Source organism: Zingiber officinale, chromosome 4A, assembly GCF_018446385.1.
Source record: "Zingiber officinale cultivar Zhangliang chromosome 4A, Zo_v1.1, whole genome shotgun sequence".
Taxonomy (NCBI): Eukaryota; Viridiplantae; Streptophyta; class Magnoliopsida; order Zingiberales; family Zingiberaceae; genus Zingiber; species Zingiber officinale.
The window spans coordinates 10,070,371-10,085,765 of NC_055992.1; the positions used below are offsets into that span (position 1 = coordinate 10,070,371).

A 15,395-nucleotide genomic window follows, 5' to 3' on the forward strand; every position below is an offset into this window, starting at 1 on the left:
GAACAAATATATAACTAGATGTATCACCAAATAGGGCACGGTTTTTTTCCAAATTATTAAAAGGATCTTTTAATTGAACTTTTATTGGTAAAAAAAATAGATCTAATCTAGAATCAATTTTTTATAATAAAATAAATAATGGTAGTAAAATAATGAACATATAGCACACTTATTTTCTATATAACTTTTGAATTTATATTATAAATATTCACATACTAAAACACTCTTTTATTTTTTCCTATAAAATATTGGATGTCTAAAACGTGGATATTTATTTTCTTGGTTGTGAATATCGTTAATGAATATAAATGATATGTTTTGAAAAGATGTGTTGCGTTTAGAAAGGTCCTTCCTATTCCGGTCCATGTTGTTGATTTGATGCACCAAGTTGGAATAGTGATCATAAATTGTGCTAAATTTAATATACAATTAGTGAATATCGTTAATGACCAGGTCTATGATTAGTCTAACGGTAAATTAGAGAAAAATCCTCAATCATAATGTTAACTTTACATGTAATTCCCATGTCCAAAAAATTTTGTTTCCACTCCCTGCATGTAAAGTATTACTTGTTTCAACTTCCTCGTGCAAATATTGATATCTAAATTGCCCCTTAAATTTTTTAGGTACAAAAATTTCAAAATTGAGTATAAAAGTCCAAAAATGAATATAATTCTTCTTAAAGTCAGTACTTTATATTAAAAATCGAGTATATTTTCTATCAAAATTGTCCCTCTTATTTTTTAGGTATAAAAAGTCTAAAATAAGTAGAATTCATGTTAAATTCAGTACTTTACACTATAATCTAGTACTCAATAATAGAATCGAGTATATTTTCTATTGAAATTAACCCTCATATTTTGCGGTACAAATAGTCTAAAAATGAGTATAATTCCTATTAAATTCAACACATTAAACTAAAATCGAGTATATTTTAAGGTGAAAAAAGAATCGTACTCAATTTGATAGAAAATATACTAGATTCTAAGTTAATATACTCAATTTAAGAGGATTTATACTGATTTTTAGACTTTTTGTACCTAAAAATATCATGGATAATTAGGTAAAGATATTTGACTGGAGAGTGAAAACAAAGATTTCCATGGATGGGGACTGCATGCAAAGATTTGTTTGCCAATAGGGACTGCATGCAAAATTACCCTTAGTCTAAAATTGTCCCTTCGGGGGCGGTGCGATGGTTAAGATATGGGGTGTTGCCACATGAGATCTTGAGGTCGAAACTTGGCATGACCGAGCATAACCTCTCCCATGTCTTGGCCATTTACACTAATGGCTAGTAGCCACCCGTGATTTACCTCCTCCGTGTTGGCCTAGGGACAGGTTGGCGGGGGCGCTGGGGACGAGCGAATCGTCTTTTGCCACATGATTAGTCTAAAATTAATAAAAAAAAAATCGAATATCTTTTAGCGTATTCCATTAACGTTGGGATATTTAATTGCATCCCAAAATCTTTGAGGATTAAATATAAAAAAACTCACCAGTTAAATAAATCTGGGGGAATGTTTTGTCACACTATTTTGGCTCATATTTTATTGTGACAAAAGGCGAATACGTTTATCCCCAACGTCCCCGTCAATCCGTCTCTAGATTATACTTAAGACAACAAACATATGTCGAATGTGTCCTCAGATTGAGGTCGAATTCTCTAGACCGTAAAATGAAATTTAGAAGATGTACCATTTTATTCATAAATGAGATCTCATAGACCCTACCTATTATACAAGTAGGATCAATGAAATTCTATTTATTAGTAACTCCTGATCCAAAAATAAACTAAACGTTATGTTAGATTGGTAGCTTCATGGATGTATCAATCTCAAATGCACGACCGCCATCCAAATCAGTGCTATTTTGAAAATTAGTGATTTCTTTTAATAATTCAAGTATGAGTTTTCTCAATTCAATTAATATATAAATTGATCTTTTTAGTTAAAAAAAAATTCTATAGGCCATCATCATCAAAGTAAATAAAGAAATATAGATAAATCCTACTAAGATAGTCCAACATCATAATTTTTTCAAATTCACTGAATGCAATATGTTTGAATGAAATTTAAATATTCATTATCTAAAAAGTCAATTTTACTATTTACTATTGTAAAAAAAAAATTATAGGTCATCATCATTAAAGTAAATCAAAAAATATAGATAAATCCTACTAAGACAGTCCAACATCATAATTTTTTCAAATTTACTGAATGTAATATGTTTGAATGAAATTTAAATATTCATTGTCTAAAAAGTCAATTTTACTATTTTACTATTGCACAATAGAATCAGGGCTCATGAAATTATAATACAGTTAAGACATTCCAGCACCTCAACCAGCTTATTCCTAAGTTAATAAAAAGATATATCATTACAATGGATCAAATGGAATGGGTTGAAAGATATTTTAAATATAAAAATAAGTACCATTTAGTTATTTTTTGGGATGATTTAAATAAAATGGTAGAAGTATTGCCCTGGGCCATATGGACAAAAATAATAAATTGGAGGGAAGTCAAAATTACGCAGCGATCGGTCAGATCCTCCGCATTTAATCAATGTTTAGCCCGTCGATGACGGTGGGAATGGAACGGTCAGTTAGCTGGCGAAACAAGTCGTAGCGATGATTTCACCGCATCGCGTTGACTCAGACCCACAAATGAAGACAAAATCGAAAGTACAAGATTTCTCAGTGCATGCCCATTTAATGAAAAAGACAGACATCGACAGCTGGAACACATTTTATATATATTGCAAACATAAAACGAAAAAATAATAATAATAATAATAATAACAATAAAATCTGATATTATGTATATTTTTGAGCAAGATCGTTCATGACAAACTTGGTAAAGACAAAAACGATAGATAGGAAGGGTGAACAGAAGCTGCCCAATGCCATTATATTATGTATAGAACTCTTCGGATCTGGCTGGCCCTTTGATTTGAATGCAAAGCCATGAACGACGACGACGACGACGAAGAAGCAAAGAAACAACGAGCCACACAACAATTAATTAATGACACGTATCGGCTGAAACCACGTCGGACTCCGCCGCAGTACTTATCCCGCATGTGCCTCCCACGTGACACCCTCGTCGCCGCCTCCCTCACGCCTATGTGCATGCTCCCGGTGGTTACACTTGCACCGATGGAGCAGCAGCTCGGTCGGCACGCGCCATCCGCTGCGGCACGCAGACAGCGTTCACGTACGCGAGCCAGCGGCGGGTGGACAACGGAGAATGCGCGTGGGTTGTTGGAGTCGCCGAGGGTGTCTGAGGAGGAGCAGCGGATGGCACTATGGCAGAGGCGCCGCGGGGCGTCTCCACTGAGCTTCCAACGCTTGGCTGTTGCTTGTGGTTTCGTATAAAGGATTTCGATCCAATTACAGTGGTCGATATGTGCTTTGCTTCTGCTACCAAACAATGCTTTTCATGGTTTGCTTGATTAACGTAATTATATAATTTTCCCATTTTGATCTTAATTTTTTTTTACTAATCTGATAATTATTCGAGGGTCCCTTTCCTCCCTTGTATTATTATTATTACTGTCTCCTTGCTTCCCTGGAGAAGGCAGCAGCAGCTGTTGCTTTCGCACCAAATCTTTGGGCCATATCTTCTATACTACTACGACGCATGCCCATGCTGCCATGCACGCACCATTGCAATCTATTCTTCTTCTTATCCGCTTTGTTTTCAGGTTACTTTTGTTTGCATGCATGCATGCATGAAGAATGAACAAGGCGATTATAGTTCAGATTATTAGATCGATTATAGTAGGCATTATGATTTGATTGAAGTGCATGCCTGTCATTTAGTCTCTCTTAAGTTGTTACATTATATATATAATTTAACATATAAACTTGAAAGTTTCCCTTCACAAATTAATCTTCAGATTTGATATAAAAGTTATCCCTGAATTAAGAGAATTCTCCATTTTATAAAATCTTAATTATTTCAGTCCTTAAATTCTTCGCAATTTTTTTTGTATTGCTTCTCCGGTAACTCTTTTGTCCGTTGTGTAAACTTCAAAATTTATCAGAGTTGAATAAAGAGGATAATACAAATAGATAATTAATAAAGTGATACGTCACCCCTTGTCGAGCTTCGTCGTTTATATGTAGCTTCTCTTCTCTTGCGAACTGCTCGTTCCTCCTCCTCAAGTCACGCCTTCCTTCAGACCTCTGTGGGGAATTGTGGAAATGGAAGGTGAATTAATGGGAGAAGTTGAAGCAAATTTCGACGATGGGAATCTCGTGGTGGACATGGACGCCGGAGATGATTTCTTCTTCTCCGAAGACGCCTTCGCCTCCATCCCCACGGACTTCTCTTGTTTCTCTATGTTGCCGCCGCAACCGCCGACGGAGACCTTCTCGCCGTCGACGACCACTTTCAAACCGAAGGGGTCGATCCTGTCTTCCTCTTCTTCCACGGCCTCTTCCTCCTCTTCTACTTCTTGGTCGTCTCTCCTGCAGGCCCCCGAAGTGGCCGCCGCCGCCGCCTCTGACAACGCGGCGATGGTCGGGCCAGCTTCGTTCCTAGATCTCCCCCAGGGCGAGATCTCTGACGATATGAGTTTTTTCACCAACTTTGAAGGACTTTTTGACCTCGAGGACTCGCGTCCTGACCTCCACGGAAGCGCCTCCGGAGGCGGTGACGTTGCCGGGGCGTGCTGCGGCGGACCACAGGAGGCCGGAGGAGAAGGTGAGGAGAAGGGGAAGGAGGCGGGTGGTTTTTCCGATGAGCTGGCGAAGGTGTTCTTCGAGTGGCTGAGGAGTAACAAGGAGTCGATCTCGCCGGAAGACCTGCGGAGCATCCGACTGAACCGGTCCACCATCGAGAGCGCCGCCCGGCGGCTCGGACGGAACAAGCAGGGGCGCATCCAACTACTGAAGCTGATCCTTGCCTGGGTCCAGCACAACCACCTTCGCCGAAACCCCCTCCACCCTCTCGCTCCGCCGCCACACCCGCCTCTTGTCGATTACCAACCCATGCAAAGTCCGCCGTACACCCACCAGCTCGACTACAATTACGGTTCTAATTGGTTCCCTGGCGCCGATATGATGGCCTACGGCGGCGATATGTTTTCCGGTGCAACCGCTCCTTATCCTTACCACCACTACAGTGGCGGAGGGGGACATTTGGCAGGGCCGGTGCTATCGCAGTTTGCACCATTTCCTGGTGCGGCCATGGTGGGCGCGTTTCCTCCCATGTTTCTGCAAGGCCAAGGAGTGCTTGACGGGGGAACAACAACGGGAGTTTCGAAGACGGAGGAGGCCAGGAGGAAGCGGATGGCGCGGCAGCAGCGGCGACTCTCTTCCCTCCACCATTACCACCACCACCAGCGCCACCACAGGGGCCAGCGTCAGCATGCTCAGCGTTCCCCTGAAGTTTCCGCCGCCGGGGCGTCGTCGAATCCTAGTACCGCCCGGAATTGGGATTTTCGGACCAACATGACCAAGACCCGCAGTACTTCTTCCAACACGCAGCTGATGCAGTCTCTTATCGGAGATCAAGCACCTCCGCCGCCGAAGAAGACGCCGCAAGCTGACGGTGCAGTTTCGAACTCACTGATGCGGCCGGTCCTTTTCTCCCATCCCATTCTCCGTCAAAATTTACTCGTTTCAATAAAACGTTGGAATTAATATAATTCTTTAAATATGTTGATTAACAGGGATTGAAAGGTGAAAAGAACTTGAAGTTTCTGCTACAGAAGGTGTTGAAGCAGAGCGACGTGGGCAGTCTGGGGAGGATTGTGCTACCCAAAGTAATCAAATCGCTTAATTTTCTTTCATCTTTAATAAACCTTCGCTCAGTTAATGGAAGAACTGATCTATCACATGCATCTGTGCATGTCTTCTTTGCATGGAACAGAAGGAAGCAGAGATGCACCTGCCGGAGCTGGACGCTAGAGATGGAATCTCCATTGCAATGGAGGACATCGGGACTTCCCAGGTCTGGAACATGCGTTACAGGTACACGCAATCTCTATCATTAATTTCACCAATCTAATAATAATCCTATAGATCGAGCTCGCAAGTTTCCATTGAATTATGTATCAAATGCTCCAGATTCTGGCCGAACAACAAGAGCAGAATGTACCTCTTGGAAAACACAGGTGAACTACAGTTCTAAAACAGTTCATGCCTAGCTCGCAGTTGTTGTGTATGCTAATGACTCGATCGAGGAAATTTCAATTTCAGGGGATTTTGTGAGATGCAACGGGCTACAAGAAGGCGATTTCATTGTGATCTACTCCGACGTCAAGTCCGGCAAATATGTAATTGCTTTCACTGTTTCTCTTAAAGGTTTCCATATATCTCGGATATTGATAAGTACGGCCGGTGACATGAAACGGGTATATGCAGCTGATTCGAGGAGTGAAGGTTAGACAATCGCTGGAGCCGAGCAGGCCTTCTGTGAAGGCAGGACAGCAGCACGAGAGAAGTTAGATGGAGGATGACAATGCTATGCTAGAGGAGAGTCTGCCTGTCTCGTTTGTGCCAGAAGCTAATCTATAAACATAGTGATGTAAACAAAATATATATCCAAGTGAGGAAGAAGGATCTATAGAGTGTGTGCAGCTGATGTAATTGAAGTACGAGAAATGGTATACATATATGGGTAAGCCTGTTCATGGATATTTCAGGAATGTTGTTGAAGTGGCTTTGGCTACTGGGAGTCTGAGACAGATTAATATAATAATCAGCTGAACGATACAAGATTCTTTGTTTGGATAGATCTCATCCAGAAGCTGATCTATAAAAAGATAGGAATATTGACGGGAAAGAAAGTAGAGTTAGAAGTCACGAGCATGCGCACATCACAAAGAGAGTAAACATAAATATTAGAGAGAACTGTAGCATTGGTAAAAAATAAACAGTAAATAGTAGCACTACAAGAAAATCTATATTCAACAGCACTTAAAACACAATGATTTTATGTTAAAATTGTAATCTTTACCATTGTTTGAGCACTTTGTTTTTAATCAAAGATATTGGCCCGTGTAAAACAATTATCTTTGAGTAATTTTTTAAGACTATAACAGTAATTTTTAAAAATCATTATCTATATATGCCCTTATTTTTAGGGGCTACAATAACCATTTTTAAAAATGGTTATCTATTTATATATTTTTTTTAAGTCAAAATCTTAAAGGTGTGTTTGGTTCGGAGTTATCCTTGATAATTTTAGTTATCCATCTAAGGTTATCAATGAAAATCTTGTTTGGTTCAGGTAATTGATGATTCCCGAATAATATTTTATGCCTAATACGTTAGTAAAAGGGCATGCAAATCGGAATCAGAAAACTTCGAAAAACTGAGATTTTCTTGATTCCGGGGTTAATAGAATTTTTTTTACCTAAAATATCCTCGAATAAGAGAAAAATATGATAAAAAAGGAAAATGAAAAAAAATAAATAAAATAAAAAATATAATAAAATGAAAAACTTTTAAAAAAAGAAAAATGTAAAAAAAACATAAAAAATTTTTAAAAATAGAAAAAACATAAAAAAATTTAAAAAATAAGGGAAAAAAAGAAAAATATAAAAAACTTAATTTTTTTTTAAAATATATAAAAAAATGGAAAATAGAAAAAAAATATAAAAAAATTTTAAAAATAGGAAAAAATAAAAAAACATAAAAAATTTAAAAATTTTAAAAAAAGGAAAAAATTTAAAAAAACTTAATTTTTTTTTAAAAAAATAAAAACGAAAAAAATAAAAAAAAACAAAAAAAAAACACATAAAAATAAAGAAAAACGTGAAAAAGAAAAAAAAATAAAAAACGTAGAGTTTAAATAATAATAATAATAATATAGGGTTAATTTTGCAACTAAGGGTAATATAGTAAAATATTAAACTAAATTATTTTTTAAAATTTTAAGATAAACAAATTTTTGTTTCATTATCTAGGTTAAATCAAACAACATTTGATTATATTTTATTCCTCATAATTTTAGTCATGTGATTACTTGGTAATCACATAACCAAGGTTATACATGATAACTTGAACCAAGGTTATAAAAGTCTTTCTTTCTCGAACCCGACCCTATCCGCCGAGCACAGATCTCCTGGACCACTTTTTTGTGGTCCAGGGGATGTGCCACCAGGTTACGATCTCTTTTTGGGTTACGATCCCTTTGTGTGCCAACCTCGCTCGGCGCCAAGTAATCACACCACTTATTCACCACCTGAGGTCTCCAAGCGACCTTCGGCCGTCCACTCCGAACAAAAACTATAATCTGATGAGGACGGTGAACCCAAGAAGGGATCGTAACCATTTGTGACCGGATCACTGTTAGGACCTTCGGACGCGGCTAGAGAGGGGGGGTGTGAATAGCCGACCCCAAATTCTCGTTTTTTCCTACAATTTGAGTTAGCGCAGCGGAAATAAACAATAGAAACGAAACGGGAGAATATCAAACCTCAAACACGACGATATAACGAGGTTCGGAGATGATACTCCTACTCCTCGGCGTGTCCGTAAGGTGGACGAATCCTATCAATCCGTCGGTGGATGAGACCCCGGAAAATCGAGTAATGAAAACTCCTTCTGGGTGGAGAAACCTCGCCACAATTTCTCTTCCAACAACAAGATCAGAGTACAAGAAATACAGCAAGAAGCCAAGAACAATATGAATGTAAAAACACTAGTTTGCTTGCCTTCTCGTCGACTGTTGATGAAGCAGCAACTTCACGGATGCCAACCACAGCAGCAACTGTTCAGTTGGAGACCCAGCCGAGGGAAGCTCACACGAAGCTTCAGTAATGGAGAGCTCAACAAAGCTCAGATCGCAGAAGCAAGAAGAAGTCAACAACCCCTGTAGAGGCCCTCAACCTCGATTTATAACTTGAACCAGCGAAGAAGACAAAGAAGACATAGAAATCTAGCCGTTGTGACTCAACGGCTAGACCTGGACCGATCAGGCTCCACCCTGATCGGTCCAGGGCGGATCTGATCGGTCAGGGGACCGATCAGGCCCTAGGCTGATCGGTCCCCAGACCGATCCCAACTCTCACAGAGAGTTGGTTGCCGAGCCCTGATCGGTCTGTGGACCGATCAGGCCATAGGTGGATCGGTCCACCGACTGATCCCTCCTATTCCTTCTCCCAATCTGTTTGGTTACTGATCGGTCACCAGACCGATCAGATGACCCAGAGTGAGAATCAGTGTATCACTGGATCGGTTAGCAGACCGATCCAGATACCCATAGTATCACTGGATCGGTCAGCAGACCGATCCAATTTCCCAGCCTTAAACCCTAAAGCCTTCCTGATCTAGAGAACGAGCTACCGAGCCCTCTCTAACCTAGTCCGGAGAACGAGCTACCGAGCCCTCTCCGACTTCCATGTCCGGTCCAGAGAACGAGCTACCGAGCCCTCTCTGACCTAGTCCGGAGAACGAGCTACCGAGCCCTCTCCGACTTCCATGTCCAGTCCAGAGAACGAGCTACCGAGCCCTCTCTGACCTAGTCCGGAGAACGAGATACCGAACCCTCTCCAACTTCCACGTCCGGTCCAGAGAACGAGCTACCGAGTCCTCTCTGACCTAGTCCGGAGAACGAGCTACCGAGCCCTCTCTGACCTACAATGCCAAGCTTCCATACTTGGACTTTTCCCGTGCCAAGCTCCCTGCTTGGACTTTTCCGTGTCAAGTCTCCATACTTGGACTTTTCCCGTGCCAAGCTCCCTGCTTGGACCTTTCTGTGCCAAGTCTCCATACTTGGACTTTTCCATGCCAAGTCTCCATACTTGGACTTTTCCCGTGCCAAGCTCCCTGCTTGGACCTTTCCGTGCCAAGTCTCCATACTTGGACTTTTCCCGAATCAGGTCAACTCAAGTCGGGTCAACCAGGTCAACCTTGACCAAAGGTTGCACCCACAATCCCCCAAGTTCCTATTCAAGTTATACATCAAAATATAACTTCTCTATTCTTGTCAAACATCAAAATATACCTCGAGTCAGGTCAACTCGAGTCGGGTCACCCAGGTCAACCTTGACCTAAGGTTGCACCAACAATCTCCCCCTTTTTGATGTTTGACAAAAACCATAATCAAGTTAGGTTAACCCGATAACCTAACTTAGGTTTTCCAATAGTTCTCCAATGTTCTTCCTTGAACATTCTTTGAACATTCTCCCCAAACTCCAATGTTCTTCCTTGAACATTCTCTGGACATTCTCCCCCTTTTTGACACACATCAAAAAGGAGTGAATCAAGGTCAAGAGTTTCTTCCTAATGAAAGTCCCATACCTTTCATTGAAACCCTTAATTTCCCCCTTGATACTAAAATCAACAATCAACTCAGTTATAATCCCATATCACTCATCCTCAGAAATCTTGACGAGTAAAAACTCCCCCTAAAAGTCAACTCCCCCTTGACCAATAGGTAAAACTCCCCCTAAAGGTCAACTCCTCCTTGACCATTGCACCAACAATGTCTTGGAGAGTTTCAACCCTTTAGAAATCTAAAACACCAACTTTCATAGCTGAAATTTCAGACAACAGTCGAAAATCAGCATTTTAGCACGCTCTGATCAGTCACCAGACCGATCAGGACTCCACTGGATCGGTCACCAGACCGATCCACACTGCCCTGGATCGGTCCAGTGACCGATCCAGACTTCCCCTGGACCGATCAGAATCTTCTCTGATCGGTCCACAATTCTCTGATAAGAATTTCTGATTTTTCTCCCGAAATTCAGAAACCCCTAAAAAATTACAGAAAATTCCAAAAATTATAAAATTTTGAGGATACATTCCTCATAATATATATTATCATGGAAAAATAGTTTTCTATGAAAATAACTCCCATTTTTTAATCTTGATACAAAGTTCGAAAGACTTTGAAATAGCTCAAGGTTAATCCATCTTTGTATCAACCTGCTCAATGATGAATGCTATCACTAGAAAAGCTTCATCAAGGTTTTTCAAATCAATTTTGAAATCATCTTAAACCATTTAATTTAGGACCACAATCTTAGGGCTAAATGTACATGACTTGTACACAAGTTTTCCCTATGATCCTCAAATTCGAATTAGGCTCATCTAGGTACAAAAACTATGCACCTTGATCCTAACTCATAATCCTAATATCTCACACACATCTAAGGTGTATCAAACACATCCAAGTCAATTTTGATGTGAGATATGGGTTTAGGTCATCTTAAGCTAAGTTCTCATGCATTTTCTAAACAACAATTTGATCTCCATATCAAATTGTGTTTCTATCCTTAAATCAAATTAATTGATCATAAATGCAAGAGATGATGACATGACATAAAATAATATCATAAGTGGAAACATGTGCCAATGTCATGATGTCATGTCATCAAGTATGAAACTTAAATAAGGCATGACATATAACTAACCTAAGCATTATCATGACATTTCAAATGATAATAAAATAAAGATGATGTCATGACATGACATATGACAAACAATGTATGACAAATAACATATAAAGGTATAGAAAATACCTAATTCTAGCCTTAGTTGCCATTTTTGATAATTTTGATCATTTTACCATAAATTCTATATTCCTAAGTGTAATAGACCTAAAATCATATACTAAAGATTTTTAGATCACTATGTGCCAATTAGATTGACCCTAGAAAACTCCTCAAATGTGGTTGGCACATCCTAATCACCTTAGGAATAATTTTTAATTTCATTTTCAAGGCTTGATTACACCTTGAAAATTCCTAAAATGCCACCTTTTGCCATAAGTAGGTTAACTACCTATCCAATTAAGGTTGACACACCCTAAATCATCTAGCGTGAAGGGATCACGCTCCTAGGAACCCAATACCTATTTGAGCTCATTGGGTTCACTAAATATTCACTAGGGATGACTTCCCTAGCAACCCTCCTAATGACCCTCCTAGGCTTTAAGGCCTTGGTCATTTGGGACTCATCAAGATCAACTCTAGGGGTGACTCCCCTTGTGACCTTGGTGATGGTCTTCTTAGCCCTAGGTCTTGTTCCATAATCGAATGGAACATTATGATAAGCGGGCTTGACCACTTGAGACTTAGGTTTGTGACCCAAACCTCTCATGTCCTTGGGCTTTGATTTTTGACCCTTAGACCCTAGAGTTGACTTCTCCAAATTCTTAAGAGCCTTTTCTAAAGTGTCAAGTCTTGACCTCAAGACTTGATTTTCCTTCTTTAATACCTCAAGCTTTAATTTTCCATTTTTCTTTGAGGTATTCCTAGGCATATGTCTAGTTGTTTTGGGATTCCTATCTAGGTTTTCCTTAACCTTGGATGAGTTAACTCTAAGATTAACATTTCTAGCATTGTCCTTATCTAGGCTTACATGTTTGGCACCTAAGGACATGTATCGGTTTTTATGGTTATCATGCTTATCACTATTGACAATTGCAATAAAACTACTAGCATGTGTCTTATTAGAATTGCAAGAATGTGCCTTAAAGGATACCTTAGGGTTTGCCTTAGCTCCCCCTATAGATGTGCTTGGTCTCTTGTCCTTGTGAGGTTGCCTCCCCCTTGGACATTGACTCCTATAATGTCCCCTTTGCTTGCGTTGGAAGCACACCACGTGCTCCTTGCCCTTGCGTATCGGGACTCCGGCTTCCTTGACTTTTGGTGCCGGTGGAGTCTTCCTAATCCTCTTTGGATATTTACTTTTATAATGTCCATATTCCCTACACTCAAAGCACATTATATGTAATTTACTTGAAATTAAGTTGCTTGAGTTACCTAGGGTTGAGGATGGATATAAGCTCTCTCCTTCATCCCTTCCGGAGGTAGAGGCTTCTTCTTCTTGCTCCAGGCTTGAAGAAGAACTCTCCTCCTCTTCTTCCTTAGATGTTGAGTAGCCCTCAACTTCTAATTCCATACCTCCATGATGTGAGTTACTTGGCTCACTTGACTCCTCTTCATGACTTGAATTGGAGCTCTCCTCATGGAACTTAGCCAAGTTGTTCCACAACTCCTTGGCATTGTTGTATCTACCTATCTTACACAAGATATCATTAGGTAATGAAAATTCAAAGATTTTTGTTACCTCGTCGTTGATTATGGATTGGTGGATTTGTTCCTTCGTCCACTTCTTCTTCTCGAGAGGTTCTCCTTCTTTATCCACCGGAGGAATAAAACCTACTTGTACACAATTCCAATTTACTAGGTTAGTCATAAGAAAATACTTCATTCTTACCTTCCAATACGCGAAGTCGTCGCGATCGTAGAAAGGTGGAATCGTGACGTCTTCTCCAAGTTGATCCATTCTCTAGCTCGTGGTCCCCCGGGTGTTAATCCGACGAAGAGCGACCTTGCTCTAATACCACTTGTTAGGACCTTCGGACGCGGCTAGAGAGGGGGGGTGTGAATAGCCGACCCCAAATTCTCGTTTCTTCTTACAATTTGAGTTAGCGCAGTGGAAATAAACAATAGAAACGAAACGGGAGAATATCAAACCTCAAACGCGACGATATAACGAGGTTCGGAGATGATACTCCTACTCCTCGGCGTGTCCGTAAGGTGGACGAATCCTATCAATCCGTCGGTGGATGAGACCCCGAAAAATCGAGTAATGAAAACTCCTTCTGGGTGGAGAAACCTCGCCACAATTTCTCTTACAACAACAAGATCAGAGTACAAGAAATACAGCAAGAAGCCAAGAACAATATGAATGTAAAAACACTAGTTTGGTTGCCTTCTCGTCGACTGTTGATGAAGCAGCAACTTCACGGATGCCAACCACAGCAGCAACTGTTCAGTTGGAGACCCAGCCGAGGGAAGCTCACACGAAGCTTCAGTAATGGAGAGCTCAACAAAGCTCAGATCGCAGAAGCAAGAAGAAGTCAACACCCCCTGTAGAGGCCCTCAACCTCGATTTATAACCTGAACCTGCGAAGAAGACAAAGAAGACATAGAAATCTAGCCGTTGTGACTCAACGGCTAGACCTGGACCGATCAGGCTCCACCCTGATCGGTCCGATTCCTTCTCCGATCATTTGGTTACTGATCGATCACCAGACCGATCAGATGAATCGGTCTGTGGACCGATCATGCCATAGGTGGATCGGTCCACCGACCGATCCCTCCTATTCCTTCTCCCAATCTGTTTGGTTACTGATCGGTCACCAGACCGATCAGATGACCCACAGTGAGAATCATAGTATCACTGGATCGGTCAGCAGACCGATTCAATTTCCCAGCCTTAAACCCTAAAGCCTTCCTGATCTAGAGAATGAGCTACCGAGCCCTCTCTGACCTAGTCCGGAGAACGAGCTACCGAGCCCTCTCTGACCTAGTCTGAAGAATGAGCTACCGAGCCCTCTCCGACTTCCACGTCCGGTCCAGAGAACGAGCTACCGAGCCCTCTCTGACCTAGTCCGGAGAACGAGCTACCGAGCTCTCTCCGACTTCCACGTCCGGTCCAGAGAACGAGCTACCGAGCCCTCTCTGACCTAGTCCGGAGAACGAGCTACCGAGCCCTCTCCGACTTCATCCAGTCCAGAGAACGAGCTACCGAGCCCTCTCTGACCTACCATGCCAAGCTTCCATACTTGGACTTTTCCCGTGCCAAGCTCCCTGCTTGGACTTTTCCGTGCCAAGTCTCCATACTTGGACTTTTTCCGTGCCAAGCTCCCTGCTTGGACCTTTCCGTGCCAAGTCTCCATATTTGGACTTTTCCGTGCCAAGTGTCCATACTTGGACTTTTCCCGTGCCAAGCTCCCTGCTTGGACCTTTCCGTGCCAAGTCTCTATACTTGGACTTTTCCCGAATCAGGTCAACTCAAGTCAGGTCAACCAGGTCAACCTTGACCAAAGGTTGCACCCACAATCCCCCAAGTTCCTATTCATGTCATACATCAAAATATAACTTCTCTATTCTTGTCAAACATCAAAATATACCTCGAGTCAGGTCAACTCGAGTCGGGTCGCCCAGGTCAACCTTGACCTAAGGTTGCACCAACAAGATGTGCCACCAGGTTACGATCTCTTTTTGGGTTACGATCGCTTTGTGTGCCAACCTCGCTCGGCGCCAAGTAATCACACCACTTATTCACCACCTGAGGTCTCCAAGCGACCTCTGACCGCCCACTCCGAACAAAAATTATAATCTGATGAGGACGGTGAATCCAAGAAGGGATCGTAACCATTTGTGACCGGATCACGACCACGATCCGATCACAAATACGAGTGACACGTACTCGGAACCACAAGGTCCAGGAGATCCCGCCTCCTCTCCGCCTACGTCCCTTGCGCCTTTGCCACCACTCGCTCGATGTTCTTCTCCTCTCACTGACCGTCTCCCCTTTCTCCTTCAAATCCCTCATTTCGCCACAGAACCAGTTCCGCTTTTGGTTCAAGGTAGGTTAGTACTGTGCACCGAATCTCCTTTCTCCTACCAAGAAG

The 15,395-nt window shown here is 41.4% G+C and overlaps 1 protein-coding gene across 1 annotated transcript; it reads left to right on the plus strand.

Moving 5' to 3' along the window:
* The first annotated feature begins 4,210 nt into the window (after positions 1–4,210).
* Positions 4,211–6,460, plus strand: LOC121972231 (B3 domain-containing protein VP1-like). Its single transcript, XM_042523924.1, has 6 exons — positions 4,211–5,590; positions 5,683–5,775; positions 5,883–5,983; positions 6,080–6,126; positions 6,212–6,288; positions 6,377–6,460. The coding sequence occupies exons 1-6, from the start codon at positions 4,211–4,213 to the stop codon at positions 6,458–6,460; spliced, it is 1,782 nt and encodes a 593-aa protein (XP_042379858.1).
* The last annotated feature ends 8,935 nt before the right edge of the window (positions 6,461–15,395 follow it).